This window comes from Camelus ferus, chromosome 1, assembly GCF_009834535.1.
Source record: "Camelus ferus isolate YT-003-E chromosome 1, BCGSAC_Cfer_1.0, whole genome shotgun sequence".
In the NCBI taxonomy this organism is placed as follows: domain Eukaryota; kingdom Metazoa; phylum Chordata; class Mammalia; order Artiodactyla; family Camelidae; genus Camelus; species Camelus ferus.
The window spans coordinates 4,940,075-4,965,597 of NC_045696.1; the positions used below are offsets into that span (position 1 = coordinate 4,940,075).

At 39.4% G+C, this 25,523-nt stretch overlaps 1 protein-coding gene across 1 annotated transcript in view; it reads left to right on the plus strand.

The window, feature by feature from the left end:
• Positions 1–25,523, plus strand: part of DSCAM (DS cell adhesion molecule) — a 664,279-nt gene that overhangs the window by 414,910 nt on the left and 223,846 nt on the right. The window contains exon 9 of the mRNA XM_032462442.1: positions 22,399–22,677. Coding sequence (XP_032318333.1) covers positions 22,399–22,677 — 279 coding nt within the window. The remainder of the gene's footprint in view (positions 1–22,398; positions 22,678–25,523) is intronic.

The following is a 25,523-nucleotide window of genomic DNA, read 5'->3' on the forward strand; positions in this document are numbered from 1 at the left end:
GATTGTATTCATTTCTTTAACCATGATGGATGGAACATCTACTCTGTGCCCTAAACTACTGTAGGCATTAAGGAAAACAATGATGGAAAGATAGACGAAGTCCTTTCTCTCATGGAGCCCTCCTTCCAGTCAGGACAGATGAACAGTAAACAACTAAAACGAGTAAATACCCATAAAATACCTGCTAGTATTCAGTACTATGTAAAGAATGACCACATGGCAGCACCTTAATGATTGGCTACAGCTGAGAACTAGAAGCCATAGCAGTGAAGCTATGGTACTCCGCTATCTTAAAGTCGACTGATCCATCATGCCCTTTGAATGAATGTTTTACCCACACATAGTTTTGTAACATGATCAACAAGTTGATCATTTGGAAATTATTGATTCACTGAATTGTACAAGTCTTCGAAATGTTGACACAATTCATTATACAATATCAAAATATCACCATGATCTCATCCAAAAAAACCTTTAACTGTTGGGAAGCTGTCAAGCTCATGGTGGCAGATACATGTTTTCCAAAGATCTATTCTTTTTCTTTTTTTGCTTGGAAGTTTGAATATCATTATCTGCAACAGACACGATCTGCTGTGATCAGTTTTAAGAGTGATGTGCTCATTTATTTCTTTTCCACAAAAACATCTGCCAATTACACGAGCCTGACTAACTATAATTTATAAGTATCCATTCTTTGAAGAAAAATTAGAATTCCATGGAAAAAAAGTAGCTAGTTGAGCTTGTAACACAAGCCAGTGCATAAATACGTTGCTTCAGGTCACCCCTCTATCCAGTAAGCAGCACGGTGCTTTGTGCATTCTTTGCATTTTATTACACAGATCATAGAACATTAGAAATGACTTTAACTTAAGGGTTAAGGTTTATTGAAATAGTCAATTTTTTACTGATTCATCAAGTGTTCTTACATGAAACTGGTTTAAAAAAAAACAAGATTGGGAGTATGTGATGGTAACAGTAGAATGCCTGTTGGTACACTTGGGGTCACTGCCGAGATCTGTGCTAAGACCTCAGCAGTCTTACTCACTTTTGCACATCTATGCAGATGTCAACACGAGAAAGGCAAATTGTGTCGGTATCACAATGAGAATCATCGTCTTCTTGTAAACCCCCTAAAAGAGTCTCTGTGATGCCCTGGGGTCTGCAATCTGCATTTTGAAAATGTCTGTTTAAGTGCTAACTATTTAATTTCTCATGTTTAACCGTGATAAATGATGTATCAAATGAACTGCTTTATGCATTAGCTTTATCTAGTTTTAATATTATTTCTTTCAGCAAAAAGTTGCCAGAAATATGGCCACTGAATAAATGAATATAAGTAGTTCAATGCCAGTTTTCTAAGAGACATAAATTCAAACAACAGCCACTCGAATCTTTTATTCTTAAAGTTTCCAGACCAGCATCCATCAGTGTATTAGTCTCAAGTCTTTTGACTGTAAGTGAAAGACACCACCTCAAACTGGCATGTGCTGCAAAGGAGAATTTATTGGCTCTTGTAACCAGTGTATCTATGATTTTAGGAAACAATTTAATCAAATGTTTTATTTTCAGGAGTTTCCTTTATTTTAGCATATGTTACATAATATAGACACTTTCAGCTTCTTTGCAAGGACTGCCAAACAAAAGGAGGGTACAGGAAAAATGGGGCATGAGAGGACAGCCCTGTCCCAGGCGCAGGGGAGTCCCAGGGACGTGTCCCACCAGGTGAGGGTCCTCGGCTTCTCACAGGACAGAATTCAAGAGCGAGCCGTAGTTGGGTGAAGGGAGACTTACTCAGAGAGATGCACACTCCACAGAGCAAGTGTAGGTCTTCTCAGAAGCCCAGAGAGTTCACAAGCTGAGGGGGTGGTTAGAGCAAAAGCGAACACACACTTCGCAAAGGCAAGAGAAAAGGCCACGAGGTGCAGCGCTGTTAGTTCTTATGGGCTCAGTAGCTTCATGTGCTAACAAGCGGGAGGATTGTTCCAGCTACCTCGGGATGGGGCTGGGATTCCCAGGAACTGGGCCACTGCCCACTTTCTGACCTTCTGTGGTCAGCCTTGAAGCTGCCGAGGCGCCCGTGGGGCTGCCATTTAGCAGCTGTTGCATTTCAATGAGCGCGTATTGAAGCACCAGTTCTACTGGGAGTCGGATCTGCCGTCATCGTGATACTAACTGCTGCGTCACTCTTTTAATGGCTGCCCCTGCCCCTTCCCTCCTGTCTTGTGTGGACAATGTTATTTTGTGCAGTATTTCATTGTAGGTGACTGGTGAGAAGTGGCTGATGGTGAGCCAGGGCAGTTGTTGGGATTTAGGATTTGCAGTATTTAACAGGGGGGTCAGGGAAGGGTTCTCTGAGGAGGTGAGATTTGAGCAATGACATGGAGGTGTGCAAGATACCAAGTAGATACCTGGGGGAAACACATTCTTATCAAAGAGAACAGACAGAACAAAAACAGGAGTGTGCCTGGCAAACTTGAGGAACAGCCGAGAGGGTCGTGTGGCCTGAGCAGAGTGGACAAGGGGGAAATTAATAGGAGAGGAGGTCAGAATTAGCAAGGCTGTTTCATGGAGGGCCTGGTACACCAGGGGTTGGGTTAAGAGGACTTGAGTCTGTCTTCTGAATAAGATGAGGACATTTATCAGATGATTTTAAACAGAGATGTCATATGGCCTGACTTAGGTTTTAGAAGAATGCTTCTGACTCCTGTGCTGAGACTGGGCCAAAGGGACAAGCAGAGGAGCCTGTCAGAGAGCTGATCCAGGTGAGAGGGAGGGCGCCTGGAGCAGGGAGTAGCAGTAGAGGTCGCCGGTGCAAGACAAACTCTGGGTCTATTTTTAAGATCTAATCAGCAGCATTTCCTAATGGATTGGATGTGGTTGTCAGAGGAATAAAGATGGAAAGACAACTGCAAAATTCTGGTTTGAGCAAGAGAAGAACAGCGCTGTCATCCACGATTTGGCAAAAGATGCAATGGAGGAGTTTGAGGGAAGAAATTAGGACTCTGGTTTTTGATGTGTTGAGGTTAAAACACACATTAGACAAACAGGTGGGCCCATAAAGTAGGAAATTATCTGTATATGTGAGGGTGGAGTTTAGGAATCCAAGCTGTGGATTTGGAGACATCTGTGAATAGACGATGTGTAAAGCCGGCGACTAGGTGTGACCATCAGGGGACTCTGCGTGCCTCACTGCAGGGTTTAACTTCATACAGACAGACTTACCAATCCCTTAGTCAGATTCACGGTAAAACCTATTCACTAAAAATCTGAAGGTAAAGTCTGACAAACATTCAAATAAGGACTGTTTGAAATTTAAATTTGTCTCTTTTTAAATTTCCTAGATTAGAATGAATCAATTTATTATTAAACATTATCCTATTGATTTCAAAGTGCAGGAACCCAAATCAAACTAATTTAACAGCAGTTACAACAGTGTGTTGGGGGAGGTAGGGATGGAGACTGACATATTGAGCCAGACTTTGAGAGGGGCGGACATGGAGCGTGTAGGAGTCAAGGAGGCTGATCTAGGCTCTCAGTTGCCATTTGAACCTTCCTTCGTCTCTTTTTGGCACTTCCCTCTTAACATTGGCTTACTTCCCTCAGAGCAGTTTCTCCAGGTGGCAGGAAGACTGGCCCTAGACATCTCTGGACTCACATGCCCACGAGCTACAGTAAAGAAAAGAGCCCTTCCCCAGCCATTCTGCTTAGGAAGAGCCTAGGGAGGGACTTGGGTCAGCTCACTCAGCCACAGCCCACTGCTGCTCCAGTCACAGTGGCCAGGACAGCGGGTGCCTGGATCGGCTGCCTGCCTCCACCTGCACCCCCAAACCAGGGAGAAGACGCGGTTATCAGAAGAAGGGGGGGGAATTGAAGACAACAGACATTTCAGGTTGTCTTAAGACAGTGAATTAAAGTATGAACAGGACTGACAGTGACTCTAGTTTGTGAATTCACTATATTTATTAAAATATGCCCCATAAAGAAGGCCCCCGAGCAGCCCAGCACCTCAGAAAGTAAGTCCCACCCAATGATGAAGAATTCTCTCCAACAGGAAACCAACCTCAGAGGTAAAAAGAACTGTGTTAGACAATGGAAGCCAAGTACGACCATGGATAGGGAAGGCTGGGGAGGGGCCTGCTGCATGGGGCTTCCCAGGTGAAGAATAGTAAGTTCTGGATTCCTGTATGTCAGCCTAGGGCATGCTTTTTTGCTAATCAGATTCACATGCACTGCACTCTAGCAAAATTACTCAGAGTAATTTGATTTAAGATACTACTTGCATTTCTTGCTTAAGATGACTTCTAACTTTCAATATATAGTAACAATTATACACCATTAATAATATTAGCCTTTCCTCAGATGTCACAAGAAAGGTTGTAACCAAATTAACTTCTGAACACTTCAATTTGAATTTTAAAATGTTTTGAAATAAAACATGTAAATTAAATCATACTCTAGTGGTTAGGAGTACAGTCCATCAAAGCTTTTAAAAAATTAATAACCTTTGCTGTTTTCAATTATGATAAGTATTATGATAAAGGGAGAGATAAGAAATCAACTGAATTACAGGAAAAGACAGATTTTTTGACTCTCTGTGGATCAGGATCAGAAGACAGTCTTTCTTATTTTATGCATATAAATACAACTCCGTTACCTTTGCTGGTAGAATACACAGTGAATATTTTATTCAGATAATTATAGAGGAGCAAATATGATACCTCAAAAGTTCATTGGAAAAGGTCCCACTTTTTCCCATGAATAATGCTGCAAACTGTGAAACCAGCCATTTTTATCTTGTTTCCTGGAAGTTCTTCTTTTAACCTGAATAGAGTGGTGTGTGTGTGTGTGTGTGTGTGTGTGTGTGTGTGTGTGTGGAGGGGAGCGGTGTTTGGCTGACATTTGGAAACAATACTATTTTTCTGTCATGTCTTTTTTGCTTTTTTGTCCCCTTCATTTATTTTGTAGCATATGACTTGGGAAATTTGGAAAAAAAAAAAAAACCCTCAAAGATTGATGTAAATGACACGTTAATCATTGATAATGGTGGAAACTTCAGCAGTTCAAAAATATATTAATCAGAAGACAATTGTGCTGCCTTCAAACTTGTAGGGAGAAATAAAAGTCAGAATCCCTTCTTTCACTTCATTTCAGTTTAACAGGCAGTGTTATATTTAACACATTTCACAGCTTTCCCTGCCTCATTTTAGGCACCACATTGAACTTGAACAGTAGCCTAATTGAGTGTTCTAATTGCTAGGGACCAACACTGCCAAGAAAGTTAATTGGCTACTAGATAAAAATGTCACCTTATATTTATATTTATATAAAACTTCGTCGTTTACAAAACACTTTCATATGTGTCACCTTAATTAATACTCACAGTGACTCTGTCATGTAGATAAAGCATCATCAGAGAAACAGAGTAAGAGTGAGCAGGAGACTTGCTCAGGGTTGTCTAGTGATGTATTCAAGACTCAAACACACATCCTTGCATTCAGTACTACCCCGTGGTGTGTTTTTGAAAAGTAAGCTACATGGCAGTGGGAAGCCAGGATTGAAGTGAGAAGAAATTAAGTCCAAAAGCCTAGGAAGAACACTATTTAAAAAGTCAAGTTTCTTGACCTGAGACTATTTTAGAAATAAGGGCATGAAATATTGAGCACCTATTTTAGGAGAGAGAGAGAGCATTAGTTAAATTGAAGAGATTAAGAGGAGGGAATGGATTTGGTGAGTGAGGGTGGTTAAGAACCAAAGATGACTCCAGAAGTTGTAATCTGGTTGATGGAAAGGCCAAGAGAGGGAACCTAAAATATGAGAGGCTTGGGAGAGTCTTAAGAAGGGTAGAGTTTGGTTATCAAGTGTCTGTGGACCACCATTCTGGATTCAGACCAGGGGAACTTTGAAGTATGGATTTGGGGAGTGGGCTAAAATTAGCAGAGAGAGATGGGTGCAGTTGTAGTCTAAGAAGCACCTAACTTTCAGAGTTGTATTTTGTGAGTTTTTAAAATTAACGTTTGCCAATAATGAGAGGAGATGATGATGTTAGAAATGCAGCAAAAGCAATCACAGAACTCACTCTTCCATGTCTCATTTCAGTGCTCATATTTGTAGCACTTTTCCAGTTCTAATCTGAGACAGATTTTTATCGTGTCCTGCTTCAAACTGGTTGAAGAATTAGGCGTCGTCGACAGCGTTTCCGACCCTTACGGCGGTGACCCTTTGTGTTCCGCAGCCTAGCGGAGACCCTCTGCTGCACGATTTGGCACGAAGTTCCTGCTTCGGACCATAGGCTGCATTTCACCTGACTGGCATCGCAGCAGTCTGGCAGGCCGCGCTGGTGCCGTTGGAGGAGTGGACGCTGTGTTAAAAATGCTGCTGAGAATGTCTCCATCTCTAAGTGAGCAGCCAGGAGTGAGGTCTTCTAATGACATCATTCTTCAAGGGCCCCTGACAGCTAATGGCATTTGGCCCAGGCAGAGCTACAGCTCTGTGCGCGGAAACCACCTTGGCCGTGTCACCCGCTCCCGCTTTCCGACATCTTCTCATGTGCTGTTCCAACCAGAGCACCGTCCGCTCCCAGCCGGTACTAAACCCAGCTCCGCCGGGGGAGGGGAGTCCGAATTCACCGCTTTCGCTTTCTCACACTCTCCTCTCTCCAGCTACTGGAGTTGTTTGCGATACTGTTTATAGAAAACATAACATTTCCAGGTTATTTTTCTCTTTTAGGTGCGTTGTTAAAGATGAGCAATGTTTAATTTAGGGTCCTATTTGCTAGGGTCTTCTGTGACCAAAATTTTAGTCATTGGCATAACTTTTATGTCGATTTTCAACAACTACTTAGGGAATGTATAGCTTGTATTATGAATAACAGAAGATAATAGATCTGCTGAGGGAATATAAAGGGAATACAAGAAATGTGTAACATTTTTGTGGTCATTTATGATTTCAAATTTACGTTCTCTTTGCTAGTTTAACACCCTAATGTGACAGAAGAAGGCTGATCAAGTAGGGAGTTTTCACTATCCCTCCTTTCCAAACTACCAGAGAAGCACTCACATTCAGATGTGCTTAAATGGCCGCGTTTACTCGCCTGACCTGAGGATTCATTCTCTCAGACCTCCACGGAAGAGTTCTTTACTTTGGTTAAGATGTCAAAATTGAGCTGGAGACTCAGCCTGAGTGCTTACTTCAGACAGATTTGTGTTGGAGGTAGATTGCTTTGTAATTTTTCTTCCATTCTGGAAAATGAGACTGGTACCTTTCTTTAAGGAAACACTGTATTACATTTTTTAAGAAATAATATCTCAAATTGCTTTCCTCCAAGTAGAGGAAAAGAAAGAGATGAGGTATTGGGTTTGTTCTGAAGTCAAAGAATGCAAATTTTTACTCGGTTAAAATTAAAATTGTAGGAGAAACAGTGTTTCGCAGTATTTATTATGCTTGTTAAACATGGAGACTTAAAAGAGGAGAGAATTAAGTAGAGGAAAAAGGAAGGAAAAAACGGCAAGAAGATTCCTCACACTTTCAGTGCCTCACTCATAATCAGTCTCTGTGCAGATATGCACACACGCAGGAAGAACTTTGGTAGCTAAGTGAGAGTTCTCTGATGATATTTTAAATCAGGAAAAAATAACTCTCAATTACCCAAAATCATTCAATATGGATTGGTACGAACAAAAGTAATTTGTAAAAATATATAAATTCAACAGAATTGTATAGTTTATGCACATGCACAATATGACATAAATAATATCCATGTGTATTATACTTATTTATAAATAGGAAGATATTACATTCACACATGAAGTATTTGCGTGTGTTAAAATCATGTATAATATTTATGTGTATTATATTCATATGTAGATAGACATAGATAAGTATATCTAATATATGCCTACCAATGTGCAAATAGATGACACAAGGATAGAACTTCAGCAACACACCTGAAGTTGGAGTTCATCTAGACCAGCTTCCTGTGTGATCCACAGCTTGCCCCTCAGCTGTGCTCAGATTTTGGCCGTGGCTATCAGACATGTCTTCCTCCTGTTGGATGCACGTTGTCTTCTGTAGTCTCCCCTTTCTTTCTGGTCCCCTTGTTCCCTCCAGGGCAGCTCCAAGGAATTCTCCCCCTTCTCCACAGAAGCCACCAGTTGGGGACAGCAGTGAGCCACTGCCTTCCTGCCTCGCTGTCTTTTTTTTAAAGAAACTCTTAAATATATATTTTTATTGAACTATAGTTTGCAGATACTAACTAATACATATAAAATAGATACACAACAAGTTCATACTTTATTCCCTCACATTCTTTAACATCCTCGTTCCTTCAACTGCGTCGTACAACAAACTCAGAAACTAGTTTCCTCTATAAGGATACATTGATGCATCTGTCTACTCTCAAAGAAACACAGCCCTCTAGGAATTTTTGAATGTCTTAAAGAGGGAAATGAGAGCATCACCTCCGTCCTGACACCAAGATTCGTTTGTTGTAACCCAAGTCCCCACTGTTGAGACATTCTTCTGGGCTCACTAACAAATATAATGGATGCAGTGTCTTAATTTGTTACTTCTTCCATCACGACTGAGGCTGGGCATCTCTTCATATTCTTTTTAGCTATTTGGTGTCCCATCTGTGCATTTCCTTTGCCCGTTTTATATCTGTCTTCCTGCTACTTCTCCCAGCTTGGCTATAGTTCTTTAATGTAAATAAGAAACTCTTGTTACTTAGAAATGGTTGTCGATATATTTTCCAGCTCTGTCTTTTGACTCTTTATCTTTGATGGTCTTCATTGGGATCATGTTTAAGAAGTCTCTGAGCTCATGGAAGATACGTTCCTACATTTTTTCGTGTTTTTGCTCTATGTTTATATTCCACCACCTACGTGTAGGTCTTCGGTGCACATTGAGGACTGTAGACACAGTAGAAGTGAGTGCCCAGTGTCTTCTTTGTCTATTGAGTCAGTTCCCTTAATATCATCTAGTGAGTGACCCATACTTCCCACTCTTCTCCGTGTATCAAGAGATCATGGTGGTGTGGTCAGAGATCATTTTAGTCTGTAAATTGAATTGAAGCTTTCTTTATGAATGTTTCATCTATTTAGTGAATATCTGTTTTTTCTTATATTTGTTGGGTATAAATTTGTATGTGTCAGATTAAATTTAATAATTATATTATATCTCATCTCTAGCTTTGCTGATTTTTTAGTCCTCTGATAAATTGATTAATAATCAATTTATCAGAGTGGGTGTTAATATTACCAAAGACAATTGATTTATCTATTTTCTGCTATGACCTCTGGTATTTTTTGCCTTGTATTATCTATTATATGGTTTAAAAATTACTCTCCTTTGTGCCTGGTAGATCTTTTCCCATTTTTTTTTTCAACTCCTGCTTTTCTGTAGCCTTTTATTTTATGATGTTGCTTGAACTCAGTTTTTAATCCAATGTGTGTGTGTGACTTTTGATACATGTTTAACATGTATGTTTATTTGAATTAATTTTATATCAGAAATTATTTTAGTCAAATTATTTTATATTTTTAATTTACTCTCTATTTCCTGTTCTCTCTTTGCACTAGATAGGATTCTTCACATACTGATAATTAGATTTATAATAAAATCTGTTGATACTTGATGACCATAAATATGCTGCAATCATATCTCCAGGCACATAGATTTCCTTGTACTAACTACTCAAGTCAGTGAAAGAATTTGTTAATTTCGTCAAGCAGGAGCTAGTTACTTATAATGTGTATTAATCTAGGCTTCACAATAGAATACCTTGGTTTTGCAGACCTGAATTTTCCAATTTGTCTACAAGTGATACAAATACTTGGAAAATTTCACTCTGTACCTTCCATTCAAAGAATCAAAACATATTAGTGCTTAAAGCCATCTTGTCTGAGTCTCATCAAGAGGAAATTGAGATTCAGAGAATTGAAGAGACTTGTGCAGGAACACAGAGTTGGCTGAAGGAGTAGAGAGGGGGGGTGTCTATAGAATTCATTTTGCATAGATCTATGCTGCTGTGAATATTATGTGGGTAGAATATAGAGGAACAAGTCTTTAATTGGCCTATTTTCAGGCATTTAATAGTATTCCTTTTTCATTATATCACTAATTCAGTGCCCTGAAATTTCCAAATTTCATTGACTTACAGTTTTGTTGAATTATCAATTATATGATTAATAACCAGTGTTCTAAAAAAGGATGACCTTTTTGTAAGTCAAGGTCATGAAAAATACTCCTCAAGTAAATACCTAGCTATTACTAACAATTATCATAAAGAAGCTAATGGGGAAAACAAGATAAGTCTTAAAATGAATGACAGTGATTTTATGGATCTTGGCTGTCCCTGTCATTTAACCTAGCTGCCATCACCCCTAGTTGGAGTCCTCTGGCTTTGCCTGCATTGATAGTCCATATAAATAAAATAAGTGTAACCCATCTGGATGAGTCTTTTCTCCACCTGGGTTAGGACAACATGAGCTATGGTTCATTTTCTTGATGGCATCATGATTCAAATGGCTTTTCTTTAAATATTAGAGATGCAAGCTCGTTTGGGTTAATTAGAAAACTACTGTTTTATTAACAAGTCTCTGAGTAAATATGTTATTGCCCCCAACCAGGGGAAAAGTAACCTGTGCTCCTAAGTCCAAGGTAACTCTGATTGTTAAAGATGGAAATTCTCATGAATTCTGAAGTTGTTCATCATTTTTAAATGTTAAAGAAACTATTTATTTCAACATAATATGGTTATAGCTATAAAACACCTTCCATGAAAATCCTTGAAGGAATGTCTCATTGACTAAAAATAAAAATCACCTGAAGAAACCACCCAATTCCTTCCCCCATTTCTCACTGCAGACATCTGGTTAACAAGAGCACAGGTAATTCATTTTTCTCGAAAGTGCTTTGAAAGGAGATGCTGTCATGTTTCTTGTAGCTTGTTTTAGTGTTTTGCTTCCTCAAATTTCAAGCAGTTTGTCTTTTCTCTCCTTTATGTCTAAAGTACATCTTTCCAGCTGATGAAAGAACAGTTCTTGTTTCTCTTATTATATGTCTCCATTATGCCTTATGGATTTTTTTCTTTCTAAAATGTTTTAATTGTATTTTTGCTCATTGATTTATTGGTAATTTAATATCTATCTATCTATATATTTATTTATTTATTTACTTACTTACTTACTTACTTATTTATTTTTCTTACCTTTCTACTTAAGTTGTCATAGTTATGGCTCTCCGGTTCTTCTCACCATCTGGTATTCCAGGATAAGCATCCTACTTAAGAACTACCTTGCTAGTCATGGAAGAGTTAGCTACTCTTATCTCTGATTTATTCCCGTTACACTTTTCTATTTTTTATTTCTTTTTTTATTAAAGTAGAGATGATTTACAATGTTGTGTTACTTTCAGGTGTACAGCAAAGTGATTCAGTTACATACATATATATATATACACACACATATTCTTTTGAGATTCTTTTCCATTATAGGTTATTAAAAGATGTTGAATAGTTTCCTGTGCTATACAGTTGTTTATCTATTTTATGGATAGTAATGTGTGTCTGTTAATCCAAAACTCCTAATTTATGCCCCCTCCAATCTTTCCCCTTCAGTAACCATAAGTTTGTTTTCTGTCTGTTTCTGTTTTGTAAATAAGTTCATTTGTATCAGTTTTTAGATTGCACATATAAGTGATATATGGTATTTGTCTTTCTCTGTCTGACTTACTTCACTTAGTATGATCATCTCTAGGACGATCCACATTGCTGCAAATGGCATTATTTCCTTCTTTTTATGGCTAAGTAGTATTCCATTGTATAAATATACCACATTTTCTTTATCCACTCATCTGTCGATGGACACTTAGGTTGATTCCATATCTTGGCTGTTGTAAATTGTGCTTCTATGAACATTGAAGTGCATGTATTTTTCCGAAATAGAGTTTTTGTCTTTTCTGGATATTTGCCCAAGAATGGGATTGCCGTATCAGATAGTAAGTCTATTTTCAGTTTTTTAAGGAACCTCCATACTATTTTCCATAGTGGCTGCACTAAATTCCATTTCCACCAACAGTGTAGGAGGGTTCCCTTTTCTCCATACCCTCTCTAGCATTTATTATTTGTAGACTTTTTGATGATGGCCATTCTGACCTGTGTGAGGTGATACCTCATCACAGTTTTGACTTGCATATTTTTGATAATTAGCAGTGTTGAGCATATTTTCATGTGTCTTGTTGGCCATCTCTGTATCATTTTGGAGAAATATCTACTTAGGTCTTCTGCCCGTTTTTTGATTGGGTTGTTTTATTTTTTTTATATTGAGCTGTATGAGCTGTTTGTATATTTTAGAAATTAATCCCTTGTTGGTCGTATTATTTGCAAATATTTTCTCCCATTCCATAGGTTGTCTTTCTGTTTTTGTTTATGGTTTCCTTTGCTGTGCAAAAGCTTTTAAGTTTAATTAGGTCCCATTTGTTTATTTTTGCTTTTATTTCCATTACTCTAGGAGATGAATCTAAAAAAACCGTTGCTGCGATTTATGTCAAAGAGTGTTTTGCCTTTGTTTTCCTCTGGTTTTATAGTATCTGGTCGTACATTTAGGTTTTTACCCGATTTTGAGTTTATTTTTGTATGTGGTGTTAGAGAATGCTCTACTTTCATTTGCTTGCAGGCGGCTGTCCAGTTCTCCCAGCGCCACTTACTGAAGAGACTGTCTTGTCTCCATTGCATCTTCTTGCCTGCTTTGTTGTAGGTTAATTGCCTGTAAGTGCCTGGGCTTATTTACACTGTTCTTACGTCAGCTGTGCTGCTCTGTTGGCTTGTGTTCAGCTCATGAACCCTCCCTGGGCTTTTGGCGTCATCTACTGGAAATCCAGGATGCAGTGTATGCGGTATGTGTGTGTGCTTGGGTATCTGTGTATGTGTGTGTGTATGTGATTTTTATTTGCCAGGTTTTCTTGTATTTCTAAGTTGAGTCTTTTGGGATCTCTTGGGCTCTAATTCAGATATTGGCATTGAATTCTTCCTCATTTTTTCCACATATCCTTACTGAGCTTGTGAATATGCATATCCCCATATTATAGATAAAGACAAAAATTCAGTTCTGAACACTGGCTCAACTTGGGGCAGGAAAATTAGTAAAATGAACAAATGAATAAACAAGCACAGACTTTTTAAAGGTTATGAGCAGCAGTCTTGAATTTTCAAATTACTTTTTCCCTTGTTTCTGTCATCCCTTTTCTGTTCTTCAGGAGCATGGGAACACACTGATAGTCACATCCAGAGGGGTCTTATTAAAAGAGAACCCAGCACACGTGGTAACTGTCCCCTGGTTACAATCCAAAATGAATAATAGCAACGTGGATGGATGGGTGGAGTATGCAGAGGCAATGTGTTACAAACAAACGTGGTTGTGTTATCAATAGTAGATTGGTTTTTCATTTTAAATGAAGCAAAGTCTTGCAGGTTGTGTTCTCCAGGGAGCCATCTCTGAGATGGAGTTCAGTGTGCAGGGTATTTATCAGGGAGCGTCCTTGCAATCAACATGTGTGGATGGAGGGAAAGGGGGAAGGAGTGGGCAGAGGAAGAAGATGAACTGTGATGCAGGTCGATGACAGACTCATCCAACTCTACAGGGAGCTCTGGAGAAAGAGTGTTTCTTCAGAGTTGTCCTAAGTGGGGGCAAAAGTGGCCTCTTCAGTCACTCATTGGATACAGGCCACCCCAGAAAGGAATTGTGCTTGGATGAGGTGGGTCACTGCAGCTGGGGCCATATTTGAAGTGGCTGATGACTAGAGGGTACTACCTGACATCACTTGCAGAATCTGGGGCACACGTCCTCAAAGGACTCTGGGCCACGTAGATGTGTCTTCACGTATATCAGAGGCCACCACTTACACAGTTGGCAAACAGCTATAGATGTGCATGTCAAACACGTTTTCCTGAAATTATGTCTTCATTAAATTGCTTCTACTTTCTCTAATAACATTAGTCCAATATTTGAAAAAGGAGATGAAAACTGTCACAGTGTATGATAGTAGCAAAATTAGACTAGATCTTTGTCATGAAAACAGTTTTTAACTCATAGAATCTCTTTGATTCCTATGATTTCTTTGACTTATTCAGGTAATGTCTGTGCATCTACTGTTACTGAGATCAAGTATTGAGAGACTGGGGTCAGTGGGAGGACCTTCAGACAAATAACTAATACATGGCAGGAGGTAGGAAATGAGAAAAACAGCACAGGGTGAGAAACAAAACATTTCAACCAGTCATGGGAGAACAGATAGACAAGTAAGAAAATCACTGATTTCTGCACAATGTCATCAAAGAAACATGTGTGAGAGGTTTTGGAAGCAGAGCAGATGGACATCTAGCCAGTTCTGGACATAAAGTCTAGAGTCAAAAAAAAGTTTCCAAGAGAAACTGAGTTGAGGCTCCAAGGGGTCTACAGCCTGAAAAAAATCTCCAAAGCAGGTGACAGCTGAGTTGTGTTTTCACACTTTAAGCTGGTAGGGGTGAGAGTGGGGCCAAGTAGGAGTTAGGGACAGAAGGAGGGCAGGGTGCAGCCTTCACATTCAGAGTCAGTGTGGCTGAACTGAAGGCTACTCCCTGTAGGTGGACGGTGTGGGCCAGCACAGAGACAGTATCAGATCTTGTAGCGTTTGGTGGTCCCTGCTTGTTCCTAAAGGCAGTGAAGTGACTGAAGCAGGGCGTAGGTACTCACAGTAGTGTTTTAGAAAAATTAATACGTTGAGGTATATGAGATGGATGGCAGTCTACAAAGAAAAAAAATTTAGGAAGACCAGTAGTTAAGACACAATTGAAATGTTTTAATAGAAGGTGATGGTAGTGTGTTTGGGGCGGGGGGGAAAGGAGCCAGATGCAAGAGATACTGAGAAATGGAGCAGACAAGACATTGCAGCCCTGAGAGTGGTTGGAGATACAGAGGAAGCTACAGCTAGGAAAAGTCTATTCTGTTCTGTTCTGTTACATTACATTACATTACATTACATTACATTACATACAAGCTTTATATAGTAACTTTTATTATTCTGAGCTTCTTGCAGCTGGGAGACTTGGCTAGCACTAATAGGAACAGAGAATTGAAAGAGAGGCTTACATCAAGGGGAAACATGACACATTTGGTTTGGAATTTGAGATGCTTCTGGGACCTCAAGATGAAGATCTTAGCAGATAAGTGAACAAGCAGGCAGGAAGTTGGGAAGGAGTTTTGGATGAAAATGGAGATGAGGCAAATCAACGGCAGTGAGCTGACAAATGGAACAGAGTGGGTAGGTGAGATCTGTTAGTCAGGGGCACACAGGCTCCATTCGAATTGATGAACTGCTTATTTAAGGTTTTTAATATTCTTCATACTCTGTATGAATTTTTCAAGTGAACGAGGTCCCTATCCCTTTGCTATGGAATCTAGGAACTCTTCTAAACTCTTATAGACAGTTGTCTAGGATTTATAGACACTCATAAGCAAGCAGAGATGGTGACAACATTTATTATTCCTACTCTACTAGTCCATTTAATTAAATTAGATAATTTTGAATCATATTTACCATACAAACACTTTGCAATTCAATTCTAATAATTGAAAAACAAAACAAAACAAAAAACCCTAACGCCTCATTGGCTATCTTGAACTCTTCATTGAGTAAAATGAGGACAATAATTCTACATTGAAAAAATAACAGGCATTAAAAAATAACAACAGAAAACAAAATAGTTCCAACTCGTTGTCAAAATTGCAGTGTAATCTGAGAAAAGGTGTGTTTTACCACAGCAATATCTGCAGTACACGATGTTCTAACCGCAGTAGGACAGTTGTGCAGAGACTGAGGACTGTAGGTACTCATCTTTAGTGGGAATTGTGAAATTTGTCTATATGATTTTGTGTGTTCATTTGTTTTAATTGTAAACAGTCCTTCAAGTCAGGGCAGGTTCCTTGAACCTAGAGCTTTCTGAAATTGGGGTAAATCTGTGTAATTTGGTCCCACGGTTGTTTTCTGTCCGTGGAGAATGTTGCCTATCACTTAGAATGTGGCTGGAGCTGAGTAATCTCTGAAACTCCAGCTTACTGTTTCTGTAATGACGCCTGTCTTACAGAGTTCTCAGCCAAGCAGGGATTCTCTCCTCAGTTCAGCATGACTTAAGTAATGCATGGTTGTGAATTTCCCTCAATGTATCCAAACTTCCCACTTAACTCAGCTACAGAAATATAAATATGGTATATTCAATCTCTGGCTAAAGAAAAATAGATACTTTTAACCTATTTAATTTCTAATATTTTATATGGTTTCGGCTGTCATAAGTATGCCCAATTCACAACTCCCTTAGGAAACGTTATAGATGGACCCTGAAAGCAGTCCTACTGCCCCAGAGGGACCACGCCTCACTCCTCTGTCCTTCCCACCCAGTAGCAGCGTCAGAGAACACCCTGCTGGCTCACGCCTGCCTTTTATTTCTAGGTCAGTATTTGTGTGTCAGTTAAAATCAGTTCATACTGAACCCCAGGGGAGCTTAGACAGAGAAGTCAAGAAGGGCTTCCCAAGGAGCCCACGTTTATGTGCACACACAGGAGCTTTGTTTTATGTAGCACCTGCTGACTCCCAGCCATGCCCTTCTTGCTCCTGCATCATCCCCCCTGAATAGCTACCCGTTGCCCTTCCTCCTCTAGCAGGCACCAGCCGAGGACCGGCAGTCTAATTCATGGTAAGCCAGAGGCAGCCCAGCTCAGGGGAACAAGCTCACAGGGTGGTTCAGAGTTGGCACGGATGGCTATACCTGAATACACCGCCGGGTCTTGACTGCATCTCCCCAGCTTGCTGTACCAGCAGTGGGAGACATGGCTCAGTGGATCTGCTAGTGAGAAGTCCTGGTCCCTCAGTTAATCAGACAGAGTAGGAGCCTCACCTTTGTCCTTCACATCTCATCACTGTTATGTCCTGGGCATGTCTCCCTTTGTATTCATAACTTCAGGATTGTCTGATGTGCAGGGCAGAAACACATGCTCATCATCACCTCTGAAAGATATTTTCAAAACCTATTATGCAATTACAATGAGTAAGATGCTATTTATTCCACTAGTTGTGGGAAATAAAAAAGATAAACTCGCTATATCTCCTGTCTCCCGGGTCACTCAGGAAAGAGGCATGTACTTTGATCACTATACTCATGAGTGAGTCATGCATTTCATTGTAGAATCTTGAACTTGGGGTGGATGGAGAAAGACTTCAATTGTGTGAGCAGAGTGGAGGACTGACTGTATCACCCAGGGTCAGTAATTTACAATTTTGGAACCTGAAGCACATTGTAAAGTAGCAGAATTGGGCAAGTAATCTGTCTTATGGGTTGACAGTCCATTAAGCGACGTGCTCAACCCACAGGTCACATATGTGCCTCAGCATCACAGTTGTGGAGCCACAGATAGTGGACAGTCCAGAGTTCTAAGCTTGTACAGGTTCTAGGCATACCTGGTGGGCATATGGCACCTAAGATGGGTAGGTAATTGGGACTGAACTCTCAGAGACCAGCCATGGGATTTGCATTCCCATAATGGGCAGGACTAGGAGATGCAATTTTTGGAGACTTTATGAAGACTTTATGAAAAACTTCTTAAAGGCTGGGAAGAAAGGGCTTATTAAACAGAATGGAGAGAAGGAGCTGGGAAAATTAAAACATCTGCAGCCACGACTCAGAGGAGACTTTATGAAGACTTTATGAAAAACTTCTTAAAGGCTGGGAAGAAAGGGCTTATTAAACAGAATGGAGAGAAGGAGCTGGGAAAATTAAAACATCTGCAGCCACGACTCAGAGGACTTTGGCTTCAAGCAGACTTCTTGAGCAGTCTGATACCGAAAGCTGTCAACCTGAGAATTGTATGAAGACTCGTGGAGTTAAATTACCACTGGAAATGAAATGGCAGAATATGGAATTGATGAAATTATATATGGCAATGGAAATAGAGCCTTATGTGTCTCAACATGCATGTAATACATTTGATTCTCCCAATGAATTCTGGGCGTTGGGACAAAAAGGAAAAAAAGAGTTAGGAAAAGGGGAGGTAGAAGGATGCTAAATTGAGCTACTTCTATGCACCACCTGGGCTCTGGGGCTGGCGTGTTACAGAAAGCCTCCCCCAGCACTCATGAATTGTTGCACTGTCAACATTTTACACATGAAGAAATGGAATCATAGAGTTGAAAAAGCTGAATCAAGATAACACTGCCAACTACCCAAGATTGGCCAACACTCAACTGATGTTTCTTTCAATATATCATACTCTGCTCTGGGGAGAAAAATAAAAATTATTTTGTGCCTTATGAAAAAGAATATATTGTTAATTTTTGAGGGACAGGACACAGAAATATATTAGCCTGATTTAATGCCATTGTTAATGGTTTGAAAAGAATGAGTCTAAATTAGCATTTGGCAATGTTCAGTGGCTCTGAACTGCCTCAGGGAAAGGAACCCCCACTATTGCGTAGAATGAAATATACAGACTTGGTAAGAAGTGACGTTTAGCAGATACTTACATACTTCATGTAGGAAGGTTATGTGGAAACCTGCTGCAGATCACTTTCAGAATTTCTGCTCCTGTAATGTTTCAAGGTTTCACTGTCAAGAATATTCAGAGATTTTACCTCCAAAGGTGATATAGTGAATCAGATAAAGCAATGGGTCTCAAACAAGTGATTTGGCTTTACCAATATCATTACAGGAGTTTTTGCATCACTTGGTTTACTTTTTGCCTCCAATATTCTATCTTCTGGATGTAAAATACAAGATTTAGGACCTTTTAAGACATTTTTAAATATTTTATATAGTTGACTTGTGAGTCATGGCTGAAGCAAAGGAGACAACAATGTATGTAGTGAGGAGAGAAGTGATATGATTGATACATAGGTCTTTTGATTTGATTTGCATTTAGGAAACTCTATTCAATACCTTGTAATAGCCTATAATAAAAAAGAATATGAAAAGGAATATGTGTGTGTGTGTGTGTGTGTGTGTGTGTGTGTGTGTGTATCTGAATCACTATGCTGTACACTAGAAACACATTAGAAACCGACTACTTCAATTAAGAAAAAGTGCATCCCAATGTAACGTGGCAAGCAAAAGAACAAGCCACAAAACTGATTCTGACATTATTCTGCGAAAATGACATTTCCCTCTAAATAAATCCTTTCTTCCATCATGAACATTTTTGTTTAAAATATCTTGGAAAGTTTTTTTTATAAATATGTTTTAAAACATTTTAGATATATAAATATATAAGTAAAAATACATAAAAATATTTTCCCCATTAGATATATTGACTGCAACATGATTCAGAGTCTTAATCAGGCACTATGCTATTGTATTAACTGCCAAAACAAACTGGCTATGAAGGGCAGTGTCCCCCAGCCGCTATGTGTGTTGCACTGTGTCTGCTCTTTTTGTAGTTTCTCCCCATCTTTGGCTTACCAACCATGGCTTCTTACTGAGCCTTCATCAGTAAGCCTGAAATATCAGCATCTGGTTTAGACCAAGAAATGAGATAACTAAGAGTGTTGCAACAGTCTAACAAAGGACGTTCAAAACGAGGGGTTATCCTTTGAGTGACGTGGGGGAGTGTTAGTGCCTGCGCTTTCTGACCTGTGTTTTCACTGCTTTGGAGGCATGGGTCTTCATTACTAACAATGTTGCTTCTTGGCAAAACACTCTGAAATTCACTTCTGTAACTATAATTCTATTTCTTAGAATTCTATAAACCAATAAATTACAGATATTTTAGAATTATGGAACGCATGAATTCTATTTTTTTTCTTTTTTAACTGATTCCCTTGTAGCTATGTCTTGCCTCTGTTCTTGAAAAATAATAGGTATGTGCCCTTTTTCTATTCTATAATTTTCTTCTGCTATAAAGAAGACACTCATATTTAATAATTATTGACAGCCTGCACTCCATGTTGTTTTCTTATTAAACAGATCAAAATGTGCTATGTCTTGCTTTTCTTTCTTGATCTGGGGAATAGAAAGTAAGTCCTTATGTATTTCTTCCTTCTCCCTATTATAAGAGAAATTGAGTGCTCTCCCTGGCCCAATAATGTTTCACTTGACTGTTATGTTTTTTCCCCTCTACTTCCTTATGAAATAGAATCAGTGCTCAACAACTGATTCAGGTGCATGTGAAGGTTTGTGAACCCCTGTGCTAACTCACTCACTGCTCACAGCGACACTCCTGGGAGTGGAAACTGAGGCACAGAGATGTGTTAACGACTTTAGCCAGTGGCACAGCTGGACTTAAACCCAAGGCATCTGGCCCCAAAGTTCTAACTAGAAAAATGATCTGTAAATCAGATAAGGAGCAGCACCAAGCCAGCAGTGGGTGCCGAGTCTGAGTAGACTCACAATAGGTTTCTGTGTGTAAGAAACCAAAGAAGATGAAATGTAGTTCATTTTTAAAAAATGGCAATTTATTAAGTGTTAATATTTACAGATGGAGTGAACATCTGTGACACTTGGGGCAAGATTTAGAGAAACACAAGCACTTTTGCTACAGCGGCACTTTCCGTGTCTGATGGCAACTGTGAACAGACACTGGGCAGGATGTCGGCTGTCCATGATTATTAAATATAAGAATGTCTCCTTACAGTAGAAGAAAGTTACAAGATAGAGGAAGGTCTCAATTTTACAAGAACAGAGGCAAGAGTTAGCTGCAGAGGAATCAGTTAAAAAAGAAAACAAAAACAAAACTCATGTTACCCACATTTCTGAAGTGTCACTGACTCTTTGGTGTTAAGCATCACGTAGACCCTCATCCTGAGATCTTTTTCTCTTCGCATAAGATCAGCTTCCTGCACACCCGGAGTTCTGACTTTTCACTGATGACCCCCAGCAGTTTTGACGTTGAATATGCTTGTCTGTACTTTCAGTGGTTTGTTTGCCTGCTTGTTTCTCTGATGAGACCTGATGAGCCACCTGCCCAATTACTCTGGCTGTATTTGCAATTCAGAGATAGAGCTTCCAACTTATTTTAAAAGCATATAGTAGTAGTCATAGTATTGAATAGCAGAATAGCCGCTGCTTTACTTTGTTGATGTCCGCTGCCTATGACTGTGCATGACGGCCCCAGTGGGTAGAGATGGTATACTGTGTTCACTGCTGTCTGTCCAGCACAGACAGTGTGGTCAAGCACATCCCGGGTGCTCAGCAAGCACTTCTTGAGAGAATGAATGAATGAATGAGTGAGTGAATGGTTTTCATTCAGTTGTTTCTCAGCTGGATCCCTAACACTCCCCTGAGCTGATCATTAAATGAGATTACAGTTGATTTAATGAATAAAGTCTGCAGACACCCTGCTATTTAATAACTTCATCCTGTAAAATCACCTACTAAAATAACTGGTTTATATTAAGCTATTATGGTCTTAATAATTTAATAATCTATGAATTACTACTCTGAGATGCTGATTGGAAGAGCATACTGACAACTTGCCCATGAGCCCATGACTCACAAGGAACCAAAATAGGATTCAGAGTGGGCACCACTGGCTCCATTTTGACCACTTTATGATGCTGATACCCTGTGAGGCCGTCTAGGAAGTTGCTGAGGAAGAATGGTCCTGAGGCAAGAAGGATAAATAGGAGTTTTTTAGGGAGATTGAATCAGGAAAGAGCTTTCCAGATTGAGCTTGGCTGTGTCCATGGCTGGCCGGACTGAAGGCTATAACCTTGTCCTCAGTAGCAACACATCTTAACCACTCAGCAAACTGGTAATAGACCAGTTCATACTTTAAGGTCATGTACAAGGAATGTGTAAAATTGAGGGATGCAGAGTAAAGATGCAATTGTCCTAATGTCAATCTTTTAAATTAACATTTGCTATTAGTTGGACATTGAGTATTAAAAAATGTTTAACAGTAAAACTGGAATCTCTCCTTCTTCAATAAGCTTAAAGTATATACACCAATTAACAAGACATGGGATGGATTGAAGGGGGAACAGGAATTGTAGTGCTAATATTAGCAAAGCAGGAAGGAAGTCTCTCATACACATAGTTTTAAAACTTCCAGGAGGAAACCAAACCCAATCCCTCTTTCACAGTATTTACACTGAAAAGTACAGAATCTGAAATGATTATTGTATTAATTTATCAAAATAAATTAGATTAAGCATATTTGCTGAAGTACAAATCAAGCCACACTTTTCATTTAGATCAATGAGAAAATTCAAATAAGAAGAGAGCAGTTTTACATCTTCTACTAGTTCAGATACTTACACGCTGTAGCAGTGATTGTATTACCCTTCAGTGTCATGCAAAAGGGTTAAGGGGAGGAGAGTGTAGGATGTTACACAGTTCCTTGTCATCTCCCTTTGATTACTTTTTCTTTTCTTTCCTTTCAGTCCCACCTTTTATCCAACCTTTTGAGTTTCCAAGATTCTCCATCGGACAGCGGGTCTTCATCCCGTGTGTCGTGGTCTCAGGGGACCTACCCATCACGATCACCTGGCAGAAGGATGGCCGGCCAATCCCAGCGAGCCTCGGGGTGACCATTGACAACATCGACTTCACGAGCTCCTTAAGGATTTCCAATCTCTCCCTGATGCACAATGGGAATTACACCTGCATAGCCCGAAACGAGGCAGCGGCTGTGGAACACCAAAGCCAGCTAATTGTAAGAGGTAAGGAATGACTGAGGAAGCCTGGCATCTATGCGGCAGATTCAACAGCACTCACCGATGGTGTTTGCTTGAAATTTGAAAATAACCAGAATTCACAAAATTTGCTGTCATTCCACTTAAAACACACACACACACACACACACACACACACACACACACACAGCTATAGATACCAACTATGGACTCCCCTAAACTCCAAGCCAGGTTTTATTTACCTAAAGTATGAAGCTTCCAAAAATTAGAGAAGAAATGTGTGAATGAAGATGTGGGGGTCATCGGATTTAATTCATGAAATAGAGCGTCCCTACATTAACTCAATGTTTTTTGAGGACGAAAGTCCATGAGCTGTTGCTGTGTTGTATTTATTTTAGATAGCACTTTTTATATTATTATTTAGATTGATGACTTTTAAAAATATTTCTCAAAGCCATATATCACATTTTCTAATGTCAAAAAATAGTAGCTTTTTATATTTTTTGTTTCAGTTTTAGAAATACAGTTTTCTTACTTCCTCTCTTCTATTGAGCATTAAATCTCTCATCATTTTGGGAGGATGTTTAATAAATAATACTTAATAAATTAAGCAAAGTGTGGTAATATTTATGAAAAAATTAAGATAAGGTAGTTTAACTTGCAGAGAACTTTATCAGGGCTTGCTCACAGTGCACCTAAAATGTAAGCAGCCGTCTTACTGCAAATCCCAGTCCAGGTCGCCAGACGCCCGCTAAGGTTCACACTTACCATTTGCAACATGAGCAGCTAGTGTTCTACAAAGTCCGTTGAGCGTTGAGCATGGATATTCTGTGATTTTATGATTCTCCAAGAACTGTGTGCATTCATCCACCAGCACAATATTCATCCACATTGCAAAAGTAACTGGATGAAATTAAAGGTTTATATTAATGTTGATTATTTGCCTTTTAAAGTTCTTGAATATTGGGCTCTTATTGTAATTGTCAGGAGGGAATGATTTTCATGGCTTTCAGGATAGTCCATTTGTCTGAGCAGACTCTTTCTTGAGCAGTAGATTCCCATGCCTTTCCTCGGTCCTTCCACCTTGTCTCCATGATACCTCTCCTACCTTTCTGGCTGAAAAGGAATCCCCATTTTGTCTATTTGCCAACAAAAGAAAGCAAAGCATGTTTAGAATTTACATGAAGACAGCAACTTTGTATTTGTGGAAGAGATTTTCCCTGAGTGAGTAAGTAAGAAAGATAGACACAAACTAAAGGCAGAAATGGCTTTATGCTGATAATAATTGGGATGCATGAATTTTTTCCCCATTTTTGAAGATAAATAAAAATGGAAGCCAATTTGGTACTGCTTCCCAAGGGTTTTCTCATAAGAATTGACTCTGACTATCATCTGTGAAGGGCAAAGCAGGGAGTGCATCAGCCTGTTCCCTACATAATCTGCTCTGAAGGATCCAGGTCAGAGAACAGAAATACTAGATAAAAATATCCTTGGATATTCTTTGAATCTCTTGCTTTGGCAGGAAAGGCAACCAGGCTTTTTTGACTGAGAGAAAGGTCAGTTGAACTGAAATTGAGCCTGGCCATTCAGGATGATGCAGTTTGTGTCCATGTTGTTCTTCAAATCTGTTAAGTAAGCGTCTATGAAATTAATGTTAAATCACTAGGTAGCTAATATAGTCCCGAGAAAGAAAATGTGCTTCACAAGCAGGTCAGTGACTAGATAAGGAGTCAAGGGCAAGATGATGTGGGGCAGCGGTTCTTGATCTGGACTTCACCATAAGATCTCCTGAGAGATTTATGAAAACATTGATGACTATTTTCTGGTCCTAACTAGGCCAAGTTAAATCCTAATCTTTGAGTATAGATCTATCTCCCAGATCTCTGGGGCGTTTTTTTTTTTTCAATTCAAAACTCCCCTGTTAGTGGTTCTCAAGTTTTGTCACACATTAGAATTATGTGGGGAGCTTTAAAAAATTCTTGATGTCCAGGTTGAAGTTCAATTAAATAAACATCTTTAGAGGTGAGACCCAGGTACCAGGAATTTCCCCAAGTTGAATCTAATATGCAGCTAAGTTTAAGTCTAAGCACCCTGCATAATTTGAATATGCAGCTATTTTAGAAGTCTGGATTTTTTTTTCTAAATGCAAAGAGAGGCCATTTGTACCTTTAACGAGGCCTGATTTATGTTTTTAATTATCACACTAGCAGCTGTCCAGAAAGCAAGGATAGTGAGTAAGAGGCTATTTCAGAAATTGAGGCAAGATAAATAGTGCCTTGAATGAGGGTGGTCATGGTCAAGGTAATGAGAAACAGTTGAATATAAAATACTGTTTTGGAGGCAAAGCAAACAAAAAGTGTATAAGGTGAATGTAGCAAGTGAGAGAAAGAGGAATCCTTAACTGAAGCACATATTTTGCCTAATAAGGTAAATGTGAAAGTGTCTTCAGTGCAAGTGGAGAAGATGCAAAAAGTAGCAGTTGTCCCAAGGGAAACAATGATATGGAAGAAACAAGAGGGTCTAGACCTAAGGCATTTCAAAATTTAAAATTTCAGAATAAGAGGAGGAGTCAGCAAAGGAAACAGGGAGAAGGAGAAGCCAGTGAAGTAAGAAAAAATCCAGTGGACTCTGGGCCCCTGAAAGCAAAACGGGAAATATAGCAAGGAAGATAGGTAATAAAGTATATCAAGTCCCACTGAAAGTAGAAAAAGAGGAAAATCAATATTGGTCAGAGTTTTAGGAAGAAGGATATTGTTTGTGAACTTGCAGAGTGGCGTGGCTGCAGTGAATGCCTGATTACTGGGCTTGAGGAAAGAAAGGGAGGTAAATGAATGTGTGGAAACTGAATAAAATATGACTATTTTTACATTTTC